Raw genomic sequence first — 17,919 nt, forward strand, 5'->3', positions numbered from 1 at the left:
CAACACAATGTAACTCCAAGTCAATCACACTTCTGTGAAATCAAACTGTCCACTTAGGAAAAAAAAAAAGGCCCGAAGAGGGAAAAGCCGAAGCAGAGCCACAACACACTGTATTGACCATAAATTCACATGCTCGTTGTGCAAGGGAATAGAACAAAGGGTGGAACATTATAGGCAATTAGCAAACACCCCAAAAAAGGAGTGGTTCTGCACAGGTGGTGACCAACAGACCACTTCTGCAGTTTCCTATGCACTCCTGGCTGATGTTTGCCGTCACTTTTGAATGCTGGCGTGCTTTCACTCCTAGTGCTAGCATGAGACGGAGTCACAAAACCCACACAAGTGGTCAGTTAGTTGGCCAGCCTCATTCCAGGGATGCCACACAATGCGAGCTGTTGGCAAGAAGGTTTTTGGCTGTGTCTGTCAGCCGTTAGTGTCCAGGAGCCAGGGCAGGCTGCTACCAGGAGACAGGCAAGTTACATTTACATTCTTACATTTTAGTCATTTTTAGCAGGACCTTTATTCCAGAGCGATTACATCAGAGTGCATACATTTTATTACATTTTTTACTACTGAACAGGATATCCCTACGCGCCAAACCCTCCCTAGCCAAACCGTGCCCTAAACCCGAGACGCTATGCCAATTGTGCGTTGCGCCCCACGGAATCTCTCCGGGGTTGCGGCCTGGCTGCGACACCAGAGCCTGGGCCGAACCAGAGACTCTGCGGGGCCGCAGCTGCACTGGATGCAGTGCCCCAAGACCACTGCGCCACCCGGGAGAGACCAGTACAATCAGGAAGACGTGTGAGGAGCGCCGGAGGAGGGCAACAACCCAGCAGCAGGGACCGCTACCTCCGCCTTTGTGCAAGGAGGAGCACTGCCAGAGCCCTGCAAAAATGACCACCAGCAGGCCCACAAATGTGCATGTGTCTGCTCAAACGGCCAGAAAACAGCTCCATGAGGGTGGTATGAGGGCCGACGTCCACAGGGGGGTGTGCTTACAGCCCAACACCGTGCAGGACGTTGGCATTTGCCAGAGAACACCAAGATTGGCAAATTCGCCACTGGCGCCCTGTGCTCTTCACAGATGAAAGCAGGTTCACACTGAGCACATGTGACAGACGTGACAGAGTCTGGAGACGCCGTGGAGAACGTTCTGCTGCCTGCAACATCCTCCAGCATGACCGGTTGGCGGTGGTCAGTCATGGTGTGGGTGGCATTTTCTTTGGGGGGCCGCACAGCCCTCCATGGTGCTCGCCAGAGTAGCCTGACTGCCATTAGGTACCGAGATGAGATCCTCAGACCCCTGTTGAGACCATATGCTGGTGCGGTTGGCCCTGGTTCCTCCTAATGCAAGACAATGCTAGACCTCATGTTGCTGGAGTGTGTCAGCAGTTCCTGCAAGAGAAGGCATTGATGCTATGGACTGGCCCACTGTTCCCCAGACCTGAATCCAATTGAGCACATCTGGGACATCATGTCTCGCTCCATCCACCAACGCCACGTTGCACCACAGACTGTCCAGGAGTTGGCGGATGCTTTAGTCCAGGTCAGGGAGGAGATCCCCCAGGAGACCATCCGCCACCTCATCAGGAGCATGCCCAGGCGTTGTAGGGAGGTCATACAGGCACGTGGAGGCCACACACACTACTGAGCCTCATTTTGACTTGTTTTAAGGACATTTCATCAAAGTTGGATCAGCCTGTAGTGTGGTTTTCCACTTTAATTTTGAGTGTGACTCCAAATCCAGACCTCCATGGGTTGATAAATTTGATTTCCATTAATAATTTTTGTGTGATTTTGTTGTCAGCACATTCAACTATGTAAAGAAAAAGGATGTGTTATTTTAGTGTTCCCTTTATATTTTTGAGCAGTGTATATGGATGAGCGATGGCCGTGCAGCATAGGCAAGATACAGTAGATGGTATAGAATACAGTATATACATATGAGATGAGTAATGTAGGATATGTAGACATTATTAAGGTGGCATTAATTAAAGTGACACCTTTTATTAAATCCATTTATTGAAGTGGCCAGAGAATTGAGTGTGTATGTTAGTGATGGCTGTTTAACAGTCTGATAGCCTTGAGATGGAAGCTGTTTTTCAATCTCTGTCCCAGCTTTGATGCACCTGTACTGACCTCGCCTTCTGAATGATACCGGGGTGAACAGGCAGTGGCTCGGGTGGTTCTTGTCCTTGATGATCTTTTTTTTGCCTCCCTGTGACATTGGGTGTTGTAGGTGTCATGGAGGGCAGGTAAGTTTGCCCTCGGTGATGCGTAGTGCAGACCGCACCACCCTCTGGTGAGCCTTGCGGTTTTGGGCGGYGCAGTTGCCGTACCAGGCAGTGATACAGCCCGACAGGATGCTCTCGATTGTGCATCTGTAAAAGTTTGAGTGTTAGGTGACAAGCCAAATTTCTTCAGCCTTGAGAGGTCGAAGAGGCACTGTTGCGCCTTCTTCACCACACTGTCTGTGTGGGTGGACCATTTCAGTTTGTCCGTGATGTGTACGCCGAGGAACTTAAAACTTTCCACYTTCTCCACTACTGTCCCGTCGATGTGGATAGGGGGGTGCTCCCTCTGCTGTTTCCTGAAGTCCACGATCATCTCCTTTGTTTTGTTGACGTTGAGTGTGAGGTTATTTTCCTGACACCACACTCCGAGGGCCCTCACCTCCTCCCTGTAGGCCGTCTCGTCGTTGTTGGTAATCAAGTCTACCACTGTAGTGTCGTCTGCAAACTTGATGTTTGAGTTGGAGGCGTGCATGGCCACGCAGTCATGGGTGAACAGGGAGTACAGGAGAGGGCTGAGAACGCACCCTTGTGGAGCCCCAGTGTTGAGGATCAGCGGGATAGAGATGGTTTCCTACCCTCACCACCTGGGGGCGGCCCGCCAGAAAGTCCAGAACCCAGTTGCACAGGGCGGGGTCGAGACCCTGGGTCTCAAGCTTAATGACGAGTTTGGAGGGTACTATGGTGTTAAATGCTGAGCTGGAGTCAATGAAAAGCATTCTTAGATAGATATTTCTCTTGTCCAGATGGGATAGGGCAGTGTGATGGCGATTGCGTCGTCAGTGGAACTATTGGGGCGGTAAGCAAATTGAAGTGGGTCTAGCGTGGAGGTGATCCTTGACTAGTCTCTCAAAGCACTTCATGATGACAGAAGTGAGTGCTACGGGGCGATAGCTAAGGTAACTGAACTAAATGACTTTCTTGGAAACAGGAACAATGGTGGCCATCTTGAAGAATGTGGGCACAGCAGACTGGGATAGGGATTGATTGAACATGCCCGTAAACACACCAGCCAGCTGGTCTGCGCATGCTCTGAGGATGCGGCTAGGGATGCCGTCTGGGCCGGCAGCCTTGCGAGGTTTAACACGTTTAAATGTTTTACTCATGTTGGCCACGGTGAAGGAGAGCCCACAGGCTTTGGTAGCGGGCCGTGTCAGTGGCAATGTATTGTCTTCAAAGCTAGCAAATAAGTTGTTTAATTTGTCTTGGAGCAAGACGTCGATGTCCGCGACGGGGCTGGTTTTCTTTTTGTAATCCGTGATGGTCTGTAGACCCTGCCACATACGTCTAGTGTTTGAGCCATTGAATTGCAACTCTACTTTGTCTCTATACTGACGCTTTGCTTGTTTGATTGCCTTGCGGAGGGAATAGCTACACTGTTTGTAGTCGGTCATGTTTCCAGTCGCCTTGCCATGATTAAAAGCAGTGGTTCGTGCTTTCAGCTTTGCGCGAATGCTGCCATAAATCCATGGTTTCTGGTTAGGGAAGGTTTTAATAGCCACAGTGGGTACAACATCACTGATGCACTTGCTAATACACTCGCTCACCGAGTCAGCGTATACGTCAATGTTGTTGTCTGAGGCTACCTGGAACATATCCCAGTCCACGTGATCGAAGCAATCTTTAAGCGTGGAATCCGATTGGTCAGACCAGTGTTGGATAGACCATACACGGGCGTTTCCTGTTTTAGTTTCTGTCTATAGGCTGGGAGCAACAAAATGGAGTCAGTCAGATTTGCCGAAGGGAGGGCGGGCTTTGTATGCATCGTGGAAGTTGGAGTAGCAATGATCCAGAATGCTACCAGCTCGTGTCACGCATTCGATATGCTGATAGAATTTAGGAAGCCTTGTTCTCAGATTAGCTTTGTTAAAATCCCCAGCTACAATAAATGCAGCCTCAGGATATATGGTTTCCAGTTTACATAGAGTCCAGTGAAGTTATTTCAGGGCCTTCGAGGTATCTGCTTTGGGGGAATATACATGGCTGTGACTATAATCKAAGAGAATTCTCTTGGTAGATAATGCGGTCGGTATTTGATTGTAAGGAATTCTAGGTCAGGTGAACAAAAGTACTTGAGTTCCTGTATGTTATGATTACACCATGCACCCCTGCCCTTCTTCTTACCAGAGAGATGTTTGTTTGTCGGCGCGATGCGTGAAGAAACCAGGTGGCTGTACCGACTCTGACAACATATCCAGAGTAAGCCAGAGTAAGCCAAGCCAGAGTAAGCCATGCCAATGTTACAATCTCTGATGTCTCTCTGGAAGGCAATTTGTGCCCTAATTTCGTCCACCTTGTTGTCTGGACATTGGCGAGTAATATACTCGGAGGCGGTGGATGGTGTGCTCCCCTTCTAAGTCTTCCGGTTATTGACATGAAGAGATGTCTATATGCAACCTTGTCTGGCTTAGAATGACAATATGTGAGTGGGACTTCAACTGTGCTGTTGAGTGCATATATGCATCAATGGAGAGACAGGGATATGTGTTACAAGGGTGGATAGATGCTGGGTGAGGGATGCAAAAGCAATAAAAAGATAGATGAAAGTGTGAAAACGGGTGGGTGACAGAGAGAGAGAGATACCACAATGTGCCATCACAGCAGTAAGATTTGTGACCTGTTGCCACAAGAAAAGGGCAACCAGTTTAGAACAAACACCATTGTAAATACAACCCATGTTTATTTATTTTCCCTTTTGTACTATTTGCACATCGTTACCACACCGTATATAGACATAATGACATTTGAAATGTCTTTATTYTTTTGGAACTTCTGTGAGTGTAATGTTTACTGTTAATAAACAAAAGTGAAATAAACGAATTATCTACTTCACTTGCTTTGACAATGTTAACATATGTTTCCCATGCCAATAAAGCCCTTAAATTGAGAGAGAGAGTAGTTAGGTGTAGAGAGAGAGAAGGGGGTTGAGTAGTAGTTAAAAGATGTAGACAGAGAGAGAAGTGGAAGAGGCATGGTGTGGGGTGGAGTCTCTTACATGGATTGGCATGGTGATGGCCAGGGGCGGCGTTTAAGAGCATCATGGCAGTGGCAGCATCTATGTCAGACTCTGGAAGAGGAGAGAACATGCATGGAGGTCAGTGAAATAACCAGTGTGTGTGTGGCCAGTCGAGGGGCTAGAGGGAGGTTTCCTAGCTCCTGCCATACCACACTTCGGGTTCTCTAAATGATTTCTAATCACCGAGAGGATTGGAGAATTATCAGCAGGGCCTCTGTAGTCAAGGTTACCAAACAAGAGGGTCGGGGGGAGAAAGAAAGGAGAGGATTCAGATCAGAATAATCTACATTGAGGCCTCTGGTTTGAAATCAAACAATGACTAAAATGACAATTAACCCTTTAGACCCCAATCGTATTCTAGAATGCTGCTGTAGATTACTGAGTTCAAGATAAAGCAACGTAAAACACCAAATAATGCATGCAGAGCAGAATTAGGCCGATACCTGCTAATTATCAAAATTCTACAACTACTTCTCTCTCTAGGTGGTTGTAGAATTTAACGTCTCTTGTCTGGATTTTGATAATTAGCAGGTATCGGCCTAATTCTGCTCTGCATGCATTATTTGGTGTTTTCCGTTGTACACAGGATATTTTTGCAGAATTCTGCATGCAGTCTCAATTTAGTGTTTGTCCCATTTTGTGAATTCTTGGTTGGTGAGCGAACCCCAGACCTCACAACCATAAAGGGCAATGGGTTCTATAACTGATTCACGTATTTTTAGCCAGATCCTAATTGGTATGTCGAATTTTATGTTCCTTTTGATGGCATAGGCCCTTCTTGCCTTGTCTCTCAGCTCCTTCACCTCTCCCTCTCTTTCTCTAATGTTAGCTGATTATTTACAAAGCTGGGACAGTTTCCAAATTAATTGCATCAGGAAAACAGGACAAAACAAGCAACTTGTTAGCTGGCTATGTAAACGTATATCAAATGTGCTCCAATACCCTAACACGACCACTAAGCTGTCAAATAATAGGAAAATCAGGCAATGTCAACCTAACAAACCATAACCTAAACCCAACAGATAAACACAAATGACTCTAGCCTTCATTTCAGCTGGTTAGCTGGTTGTCTGTATGGGTAGCTCGTGAAAATGACAACTGAGGTTGACTGAGGGCTGCCAAAATGTACCACTACACAACTTTTGTCTGACAGACTAACTAGTTAGCTAGCTATAGCAAGCAGCTTGAGCTGTTTCCATATGAATTACATCAAAACAAAACAACCAACTAGTTAGCAGAATATATACAGCTAAACACTGCAACTATCCATGAGACAGAGCAATCATTCGAGCTTCACCACTGATGTGCTCGCCTGTACCAGTTGACATGACAGGACTTTCACAGCATCAAACATTGACCGCAGCAAACATATCTGTCGTTGACATATTTCACTCACCTTGACATCTGGTTGATGACAGCCACGCAAATACGACAACAGGTTGTTAGCAAGTACATTTTGCGATATTGACACAGATAATATTGTTAGAAAAACAAGACTATTCACGGCCGCTATAGTAACTTAAAGGCCTTCGATGGCCGCTATGGATTTTCAAGATGAGGATGGTTATGTTGAATGTCTGCATGACGAAAATGTGCAGAGGCAACAACCATGTGAATTTGAAATGACATACAGCTGAAACTGGATCTAATTTAATATGAATCATATTTCTATAGAATCTGAGGTGTGATCACCAGCAGAGATTATGTGTAACTCTGTGTTTATTTTTGTCGCACTGCTTTGCTTTATCTTAGCCAGGGCGCAGTTGTAAATGAGAACATGTTCTCAACTGGCCTACCTGGTTAGATAAAGGTGAAATACTTCTTTTTTTTTTTTATAAGAGTTGTGTGTTGTGTAAAGGTTTGCTGGTTTTCGCTGCACCTACTCCTTGTCCACTGTCACACTGGAGCCTCTGTTAGAGCCTCACAAGAACAGATGAGTGCTAAAAGTGTTCTTGCAAGTTAAGTTGGGGGGGGTAGGACTCACCTTTGAGAGAGCAGCCCTGCAGGAAGAGATGTCTATGGGGTGAGGAGGCAGGCGGTGAGGAGGCAGGCGGTGGGGAGGCAGGCGGTGTGCAGAAGGCATGTGCTGCAGGGAAGTGCTGCTTCTTCAGGGCCTGGATCAGGTTAGGCCTGTACTCTGGGTCCACACACCACAGAGAACCCTTACCATTCAGCTGAAATAAACATCACACACTACATTAGAAAATACAGTAAGACTGACCTGGGTGGTGTTCATTTGGGGAACACCGTAGCTAAAAGTTTCAACTGAGCATTTCTTCGTGGATACATTCATATAGTATCTCATTGTAGTACCACAAGACTTTGGCAAAGCTTTCATGACTAAGCTTAACAATAATAATATATACCATTTTGCAGACGCTTTTATTCGAAGCGACTTAGTCATGCATGCATACATTTTATGTATGGGTGGCCGGGAATAAAACCCACAATCCTGACGTTGCTAGTGCCATGCTCTATAAACTAAGCCATACAGGACCTCTTGATAGGCAGCAGCAGACAGCTGTTTTGCCTGCATGGCTGACTCTCACTGTAGCCTCACCAGGGCTTTAGTTTCTCTAGCTGCCATAATGACTCATAATGCAGTCACCTGAGCATGTGATTACCAATCCAGGCCCTGCTGGGAGAACTGCATGATGGGAGGGAAACTGTCGATAAACATTCCATGCCGTCCTTAAATGGCTTATTATAGGGTTGGACTGAGTTTAGCTTTTTATACGCACTGGGAAAGTCCTTTTCATGTGACTTGCATTTGTAGAACCTCCCTACTGTAGCCAAGACGTTGTTATATATCCCATATGCAGGTTCTTGAACTACCACTGAGACAACACACATCTCCATGATGTACAAATGTGAACATACTGTTTTACATCTGTGTGTGTGAGAAAGTGTGTAAACGGTTCTCATCTATACCTGGTGTTCTTTTTCATCCCAGATGAGGAGGAAGAGAGGAGAAGGAAGAGAGGAAGCGAGCGAGAGGAGAAGGAAGCGAGCGAGAGGAGTAGGGAGAGAGGAGGGATATAACCTTGACTCAGATTACCAGCCGGCTCGCAGGCAGGAAGGAGGAAATGTCACCATGGCAACGCAAACCACCAGGTAGTGTATCATCTGAAACCAGTGCTGATCATTCTGCTGTGCTCGCTCAGCTCAGCAGACAGGTGGGCTCACACTGAGCACCTGCATACTGAGCCCAGAGAGCTGGCCTGCACTGTGATGCACCGTGCCACAGTACTGTTGATGCACCGTGCCACAGTACTGTTGATGCACCGTGCCACAGTACTGTTGATGCACCGTGCCACAGTACTGTTGATGCACCGTGCCGTTGATTGCAGCTCTCTGAAACACAGAGAGCTGCAAATACAGAGTGAGCACATTATCAATGTTACACTACTGCCTCTGCCACTACAGAATATCAGTATAGCGCTCCAATGATTCATGACACTTTCGCACAGCCAAGAATCTCAGAGGCAGGATACTGTCAGCTAATTTGAACAATATTAGATTTTTTATTTTTTGGGGTTATTTAGCAGATCCTCTCATCCAGAGCGACTTACAGTACTGGCCCCCCGTGGGAATCGCACCCACAACCCTGGCGTTGCCAGCGCTATGCTCAGCCATGCTCAACTGAGCCACAAGGGACAACTTTAAACCCACTGAATGACGTCCATTGTCTCAATCTCACCCTGCAGTGTCAGCATTAGGGATTGGCATTTTACTTTTTTTGACAGTTCGAGTACCTCACATGACTTATTTTAGTACACACATTTAATAAGGTATATACAGTACTTTGCAAAAGTATTCACCCCCCTTGGCGTTTTTCCCAATTTGGTGCATTACAATCTGTAATTTAAATTGATTTTTATTTGGATTTCATGTAATGGACATACACAAAATAGTCCAAATTGGTGAAGTGAAATGAAAAATAACTTAAAACGGAAARGTTGTGTGCATATCTATTCACCCCCTTTGCTATGAAGCCCCTAAATAAGATATGGTGCAACCAATTACCTTCAGAAGTCACATAATTAGTTAAATAAAGTCCACCTGTGTGCAATCTAATTATCACATGATCTCAGTATATATACACCTGTTCTATAAGGCCCCAGAGTCTGGGGCACCACCAAGCAAGCGGTACCATGAAGACCAAGGAGCTCTCCAAACAGGTCAGGGACAAAGTTGTGGAGAAGTACAGATCAGGGTTAGGTTATACAAAAAGAAACTGAACATCCCACGGAGCACCATTAAATCCATTATAGAGGTCGACCAATTATGATTTTTCAACGCAGATACCGRTTATTAGAGGACCAAATAATGTATATATGCAATAAATGACAATTACAACAATACTGAATGAACACTTAACTTAATATAATGCATAAATAAAATCAATTTAGTCGCAAATAAATAATGCAAAAACACAGTATTGGAGAAGAAAGTAAAAGTGCAATATGTACCGTGTAAAAAAAGCTAACGTTTAAGTTCCTTGCTCAGAACATATGAAAGCTGGTGGTTCCTTTTCACATGAGTCTTCAATATTCCCAGTTAAGAAGTTTTAGGTTGTAGTTATTATAGGACTATTTCTCTCTATACCATTTGTATTTCATATACCTTTGACTATTGGATGTTCTWATAGGCACTTTAGTATTGCCAGCCTAATCTCAGGAGTTGATAGGCTTGAAGTCATAAACAGCGCTGTGMTGCAAGCATTGCTAAGAGCTACTGTTTGAATGAATGCTTACGAGCATGCTGCTGCCTACCACTGCTCAGTCAGACTGCTCTGTCAAAATCATATACTTAATTATAATAAACACACAAATACGAGCATTTGGTCATTAATATGGTCAAATCTGGAAACTATCATTTCGAAAAGAAAATGTTTATTCTTTCAGTGAAATACGGAACCTTTCCATATTTTATCTAACGGGTGGGAACCCTAAGTCTAAATATTACTGTTACATTGCACAACCTTCAACGTTATGTAAAATTCTGGYAAATTAATGATGGTCTTCGTTAAGGATAAAGGGCCTTTCAACAGTTCAACGAGCCAGTCGACCCAAACTGCTGCATATACCCTGACTCTGTCACTTCTCTTGCGTTCAGTGCAAGCAATCTCCCTAGTTAATATTGCCTGCTAACATGAATTTATTTTAACTACATGTGCAGGTTTTAAAAATATATACTGTGTATTGATTTTAAGAAAGGCATTGATGTTTATGGTTCGGTACATTATTGCAACGATTGTGATTTTCACGAATTCTGTGATTCGATGATATATTAACAAGCCAGTTAACCTATATAAAAACCATGTGTAGTTAACTAGTGATTATGTGAAGATTGATTTTTTTTTATAAGCTAAGTTTAATGCTAGCTAGCAACTTATCTTGGCTCCTTGCAGACAAGATCATTTTGATGCTGCACTCGCATAACAGGTGGTCAGCCTGCCACGCAGTCTCCTCGTGGATTGCAATGTAATCGTCCCATAATCGGCATCCAAAAAGGCAGATTAACGATTGTTATGAAAACTTGAAATCGGCCCTAATTAAATGGCCATGCCGATTAATCGGTCGACCTCTAATCCATTATTAAAACATTTTAAGAATATGGCACCACAACAAACCTGCCAAGAGAGGGCTGCCCATCAAAACTCACGGACCAGGCAAGGAGGGCATTAAGAGGCAAAAAAGAGACAAAAGATAACGCTGAAGTAGCTGCAAAGGTCCACAGCAGAGATTGGAGTATCTGTCCATAGAACCACTTTAAGCCATACACTCCACAGAGCTGGGCTTTACAGAAGAGTGGCCAGAAAAAAGCCATTGCTTAACTTCTTTGGGCTGCAGGGGCAGTATTGAGTAACTTGGATGAAAGGTKCCCATTTCAAACGGCCTCGTACTCAATTCTTGCTCGTACAATATGCATATTATTATTACTATTGGATAGAAAACACTCTAGTTTCTAAAACCGTTTGAATTATATCTGAGTAAAACAGAACTCATTTTGCAGCAAACTTCCTGACAGGAAGTGGAAAATCTGAAATCGATGCTCTGTTCCAGGGCATCCCTATTCATTTGCTTGATATGGATTAGTATACATGCACTTCATACGCCTTCCACTAGATGTCAACAGGCAGTGAGAGAAGAAATGGAGTGTATATCTTGATCTGAGGTCGAATAAGAGCTCTTGGCATGACGTGACACCAATTTCCTGTTTTCTGGAAGGCGCGAGAAGGAACTGGGTATTGCCTTCTGAAAAGCTGTCGTTATAGACGGCTACTATCTCCGGCTTTGATTTTATTTGATAAATGTGACAATATCATCGTAAAGTATGTTTTTTCAATATAGTTTTATCATATTATTGAAATTTTTTCGGGAGGTTAGGCGTGTTGCGTTCTCTGCGTTTGTTCAGGAAGGAGAGCTTCGCGCCACTTGGCTAGTGTGCTTGCTAATTCAASAGGGAAAAATGCCATTCTAAAACCAAACAACGATTGTTCCCGACAAAGGACCCCTTGTACAACATTCTGATGGAAGATCATCAMAAGTAGGACCCATTTATGATGTTATTTCATATATCTGTCAAACATGTGTACTATTAGTTTGCGCCCAGATTTTGGGCGCTCTCTCGCCATAACGTAAGCTGCATGTCGTAATGAAGTTATTTTTAGAATTCTAACACGGCGATTGCATTAAGAACTAAGCTATCTTTAATTTGCTGTCCAACATGTATTTTTTAGTAACGTTTATGAATAGTTATTTGATTAGATTAGGTGCCTCCAAGATTTCTACGGACATTGTTATTGCATTTTGCCTAGTATTCACATTGTATAACCACGATTTGTGCCGCTAAATATGCACATTTTCRAACAAACAATATATGTATTGTGTAATATGATGTTATAGGACTGTCATCTGATGAATTTTGAGAAGGTTAGTGAAAAAAATGTATCTTTTGCTGGTTTATTCGTTATCGCTACTGTTGGCTTGAATCAATGCTGTTGTGTTTTTGGCTATTGTGGTAAGCTAATATAATGCTATATTGTGTTTTCGCTGTAAAACACTTTTAAAAAAATCGGAAATATTGGCTGGATTCACAAGATGTTTGTCTTTAATTTGCTGTACACCATGTATTTTTCATAAATGTTTTATGATGAGTATTTAGGTATTTCAATTTGGTCTCTGTAAATGTTCTAGCTGCTTCGGTGCTATTTCCGATTGTAGCTGCAATGTAAAACTATGATTTATACCTCAAATATGCAAATTTTTCGAACAAAACATAGATTTATTGTATAACTTGTTATAAGACTGTCATCTGATGAAGTTGTTTCTTGGTTAGTTTGGTTGGTTCTTGGTTAGTTAGGTTGGTTTTGTGCAAGCTACCTGTGCTGTGAAAAATGTCTGTGCTTTTTTGTATTTGGTGGTGAGCTAACAAATATACGTGGTGTTTTCGCTGTAAAACATTTTAAAAATCGGACATGTTGGCTGGATTCACAAGATGTGTATCTTTCATTTGCTGTATTGGACTTGTTAATGTGTGAAAGTTAAATATTTCTAAAAAATATCTTTTGAATTTCGCGCCCTGCACTTGGACGGGCTGTTGTCATAAGTGTACCGACACCGGGCTGCAGCCATAACAGGTTAAAGAAAAAAATAAGCAAATACGGTTGGTGTTCGCCAAAAGGCATATGGGAGACTCCCCAAACAAATGGAAGAAGGTACTCTGGTCAGATTAGACAAAAATTTATATTTTTGGCCATCAAGGAAAACGCTATGTATGGTGCAAACCCAAAACCCCGAGAACACCATCCCCAGTGAAGCATGGTGGTGGCAGCATCATGTTTTTCCATCGGCAGTCACTGAGAAACCGGTCAGAATTGAAGGAATAATGGATGGCGCTAAATACAGGGAAATTCTTGAGGGAAACCTGTTTCAGTCTTCCAGAGATTTGACACTGGGACGGAGGTTCACCTTCCAGCAGGACAATGACCCTAAGCATACTGCTAAAGCAACACTCGAGTGGTTTAAGGGGAAACATTTACATGTCTTGGAATGGCCTAGTCAAAGCCCAGACCTCAATCCAACTGAGAATCTGTGGTATGACTTAAATATTGCTGTACACCAGCAGGAACCCATCCAATTTGAAGGAGCTGGAGCAGTTTTGCCTTGAAGAACCGGCAAAAACCCCAGTGGCTAGATGTGCCATGCTTATAGAGACATACCCCAAGAGACTTGCAGCTGTAATTGCTACAAAATGCTGCTCTAAAAAGTATTGACTTGGGGGGGGTGAATAGTTATGCACGCTAAAGTTTTAAATTTTGTGTCTTTTTCTTGTTTGATACACAATAAAAAATTTATCATCCTCAAAGTGGTAGGCATGTTGTGTAAATCAAATGATACAAACCCCCCCAAAAAATCTATTTTAAATTCCAGGTTGTAAGGCAACAAAATATGAAAAATGCCAACGGGGGAGAATACTTTCGCAAGGCACTGTATTTGTATAACATAACGCCCGCACTGGAAAGAAATGTGCGCATTTATCTATAGGCCTAAATGTTTTCAAATGTAATAAAAAATAAAAACAGAACCTTACTTACATAAGTATTCAGACCCTTTGCTATGAGACTCAAAATTGAGCTCAGTGGCATTATGTTTCCATTGATCATCCTTGAGATGTTTCTACAACTTGATTGGAGTCCACCTGTGGTAAATTCAATTGATTGGACATGATTTGGAAAGGCCCACACCTGCCTATATATGGTCCTACAGTTGACAGTGCATGTCAGAGCAAAAACCAAGCCATGAGGTTGAAGGAATTGTCCGTAGAGCTCCGAGACAGGACTGTGTCGAGGCACAGATCTGGGGAAGGGTACCAAAAAATGTCTGCACCAGTGAAGGTCCCCAAGAACACAGCGGCCTCCATCATTCTTAAATGGAAGACATTTGGAACCACCAAGACTCTTCTCAGAGCCGGCCACATGGCCAAACTAAGCAATCATGGAGAAGGGCCTTGGTCGGGGACATGACCAAGAACCCGATGGTCACTCTGACAGAGCTCCAGAGTTCCTCTGCGGAGATGGGAGAACCTTCCAGAAGGACAACCATCTCTGCAGCACTCCACCAATCAGGCCTTCATGGTAGAGTGGCCAGACGGAAGCCACGCCTCAGTAAAAGGCACATGACAGCCCGCTTGGAGTTTGCCAAAGGGAACCTAAAGACTGACCATGAGAAACAAGAGTCTCTGGTCTGATGAAACCAAGGTTGAACGCTTTGGCCTGAATGACAAGCGTCACGTCTGGAGAAAACTTGGCACCATCCCTACGGTGAAGCATGGTGGTGGCAGCATCATGCTGTGGGGATGTTTTTCAGCGGCAAGGACTGGTATTTATTTTTTTATTTAACCTTTTTAACTAGGCAAGTCAGTTGAGAACAAATTCTTATTTACAATGACGGCCTACCCCGGCCAAACCAGGACGACGCTGGGCCAATTGTGCGCTGCCCTATGGTTCTCCCAATTACGGCCGGATGTGATACAGCCTGGAATCTAACCAGGGCCTGTAGTGACGCCTCTTGTACTGAGATGCAGTGCCTTAGACCACTGCGCCACTCGGGATCCCCAGTAGAATAGTCAGGGGGAAAAAACTTTTTCTGTGGCATTGTGTGTAGATTGAGGGCAAAAAAATGATTTAATCCAAGGCTGTAACTTAAGAAAATGTGTAAAAAGTCAAGGGGTCTGAATACTTTCTGAATGCACTATACAAATACAACACTAGAGTCAAAGCAAATTAATGGTCGTCTTCAAGACAAAAATAAAGCATTTTTTGATATTTTATTTGCCCATTCTGGCTGTGACAACGCACATTTCACCAAATGGTATTACAGTATATATATATATATATATATATTATTTATTTATTTCTCTGGTTAAAGATCAAGCATTGACATCCGTTCGAGTGCTGGATTACTAACGGCCACCCCTAGTCAGATGAGAACTTGTTATCCTTGCAGGAATCGAACCCACAACCTAGGCACTGCCAACTCTTTGCAGGGTAAACAAACAAAGTAAGTGTGTGTGTGTGTGTGTGTGTGTGTGCACGTGCATCTCAAAGTTCCCTCACCTTTCCCAGGCTCCTCTCCACCTTACGGAAACACTTGTTGAGTGACAGGTTGTGTCTGACGCTGTTCTTCCAGCCGGTGGGGGCCGAGGAGAAGTAGGGGAAGTGCTGTACGATCCAACCATAGATGTCCTTCACTGGCAGGCTCTTACTGGGGCTCTGCTCTATGGCCATGTAGATCAACAGAGAGAATGAGAAAGGAGGCTTGGACTTCAACGAGTCCCTCTGTGACAAGGAGGAAGAGGATGAAGAGGGGGGGTTCTGAGGGGCTCCGGTGTCGCCCTCAATGTCAAAGAGGGGGCTGGCACTGGGTTGGGCCCCCCCGGCCTCGCCGGCCCCCCCCAGGGTAAAGTTCTGGAGCAGGTTCTCATGGAGCCAGTTGAGGTTGGTGAGCTCCTCGTCCTCAGAGCCCCCGGAACCAACGGACCCCCGGTCCAGACTGGTGGCCAATGGGCTGGCTGCACCGCACTCTGCCTCCGGGAGAGTCCCCGCCCCACCACACAGACCCCTAAGTCCCACCCTTTCCCCCTGCATCCTCGGCGTTTCCGCTTTCTTATCCGGCGACATCCCGATGATTGGACCCATTAAACCAGGGAGGTCTGGAGAAAGAAGAGAAGAAAGGTTTAGAGTTGGTTCCAAAATAACTGACAGAGGGGCTACACAGGCTAGAACAGTTGGATACTAGTAGCTAGATAAAAAACAGGGTTGGTAGCATTGAACTTTCCTTCACACAGCGGCACAATCACAGCAGAGAGCAGCTTTCCCAACACGACTGGAAACATGAAATAAATGGATGTGACAATTTGAAATGATGTGCTCTACCAAGCGCTCAATGTGTTTTACTAAGGTTGCCCCGAGGGCAGGCAGGGCTACCCTCCCCTCCTTCTTCCCTCTGCCCCCTCTACACGTCAGCCTGCATGTGAAGGAGACTACCCTCCCCTCCTCTCTCACTCTCCAGCCAAGAGCCTTTGATGAGGACCTCTGAAGTGTCTGAGACAACTCCAGTCTCTCCAGCCTGCTCTCCTCTCCGCCCACCTCGTCTGACCAGACGCACCTGCTTGTTAGATGCCAATGAGCATTAAACCATCCCTGTCACGGTGAGCGAGAGAGCCRACAGAGAAAGGATCCTTCCCTCTTACACTGCCTTATTAAGTAGACAGCTCTCAAATGCAGAGCTGCCTGCCCTGCAATCATCTAGGAGTCAGGACTACCACTTATCTTGGCACAACCCACCTGATACCGCTTGACTGGAGCTTAGAAATACAATATAAACATCATTTAGAATCAAGCTAGGAGACAGCAATAATACATTCTAAAGGGACTTCCAAGATTAGAACTAGAAAAGACCAACATTCTGTAGAAATGGGTTTTAAGTCCTGTTTTAAAAGTTCATAATGATGGAGTGGCTTTCAGATGGTCAGGGAGAGAATTCCATAGGTGAGGGGCAAGGGAGCAGAAGGCTCGGTCCTCCATGGAGACGTGTCTTGGGGACTTGACGCAGTAGGGATTGGCTAGAGCAGTGATAGGAATTAGGTCCCCGATGTAGGTGGGACTCAATCCTTTAAACACTAGGAGGAATTTAGTTAACCGGTAGCCCGTGGAGTTCTGCAGGGATGGGGTGGTGTGGGCTGACTTCCTGGTCAGGACTCTGGCAGCACAATTCTGGAGAAGTTGTAGCCTCTTCAGTGATTTTGACTGGAAGGCCCACGAACAGGGCGTTGACGTAATCTTGCAGTTGTTCAGCTGGAGTAAGTTCTCTTTCATCCATGACCTGATGTCATCTAGGCAGCTGCCAAGTTTTGCTTGGGCTGAGATGGCATCCAGTTTGGTGTTAATATATCAAGGGTGATACTGGGTGGGAGAACAGTAGACGGGGGTCCTTATTTTTTTACCTTTTAAAATACATTTCTACACAGTTTGACACTACTTACTATGCCTCTCTAGGGGTATATGGAGGGGCCCCCCCAAATAAAAAATATTTATTTTTTGGGGACGGGGAAAGATTTCTTTGGGGGAAAACAGCGAACTTCCAGCATATACAGTGGCAAGAAGAAATATGTGAACCCTTTGGAAATACTGGGATTTCTGCATAAATTTGATCTGATCTTCATCTAGGTCACAACAAGACAAACACAGTCTGCTTAAAACTAATAACACAAACAATTATATGTTTTCATGTCTTTATTTTACACACCGTGTAAACATTCACAGTCCAGGGTGGGAAAAGTATGTGAACCCTTGGATTTAATAACTGGTTGACCCTCCTTTGGCAGCAATAATAACCAAACGTTTTCTGTAGTTGCGTATCAGACCTGCACAACGGTCAGGAGTAATTTTGGACCATTCCTCTTTACAAAACTGTTTCAATTCAGCAATATTCTTGGGAAGTCGTGTGAACCGCTCTCTCGAGGTCATGCCACAGCATCTCAAACGGGTTGAGGTTAGGACTCTGACTGGGCCACTCCAGAAGGCATATTTTCTTCTGTTGA

General features: G+C 44.5%; 1 protein-coding gene across 3 annotated transcripts in view; it reads right to left on the bottom strand.

The window, feature by feature from the left end:
* Positions 1–17,919, bottom strand: part of LOC111977789 (forkhead box protein N2) — a 135,602-nt gene that overhangs the window by 4,231 nt on the left and 113,452 nt on the right. For all 3 annotated transcript variants that reach the window (XM_070448681.1, XM_024007451.2, XM_024007452.2), the window contains exons 2-4: positions 15,434–16,029; positions 7,295–7,484; positions 5,290–5,361 (exon numbers count right to left, since the gene is read on the bottom strand). In XM_070448681.1, the coding sequence (XP_070304782.1) occupies positions 5,290–5,361; positions 7,295–7,484; positions 15,434–16,015 (844 nt within the window). In that variant the 5' untranslated portion in view covers positions 16,016–16,029. The remainder of the gene's footprint in view (positions 1–5,289; positions 5,362–7,294; positions 7,485–15,433; positions 16,030–17,919) is intronic.

The sequence above is a fragment of the Salvelinus sp. IW2-2015 genome, linkage group LG18 (assembly GCF_002910315.2).
Source record: "Salvelinus sp. IW2-2015 linkage group LG18, ASM291031v2, whole genome shotgun sequence".
Lineage (NCBI taxonomy): Eukaryota > Metazoa > Chordata > Actinopteri > Salmoniformes > Salmonidae > Salvelinus > Salvelinus sp. IW2-2015.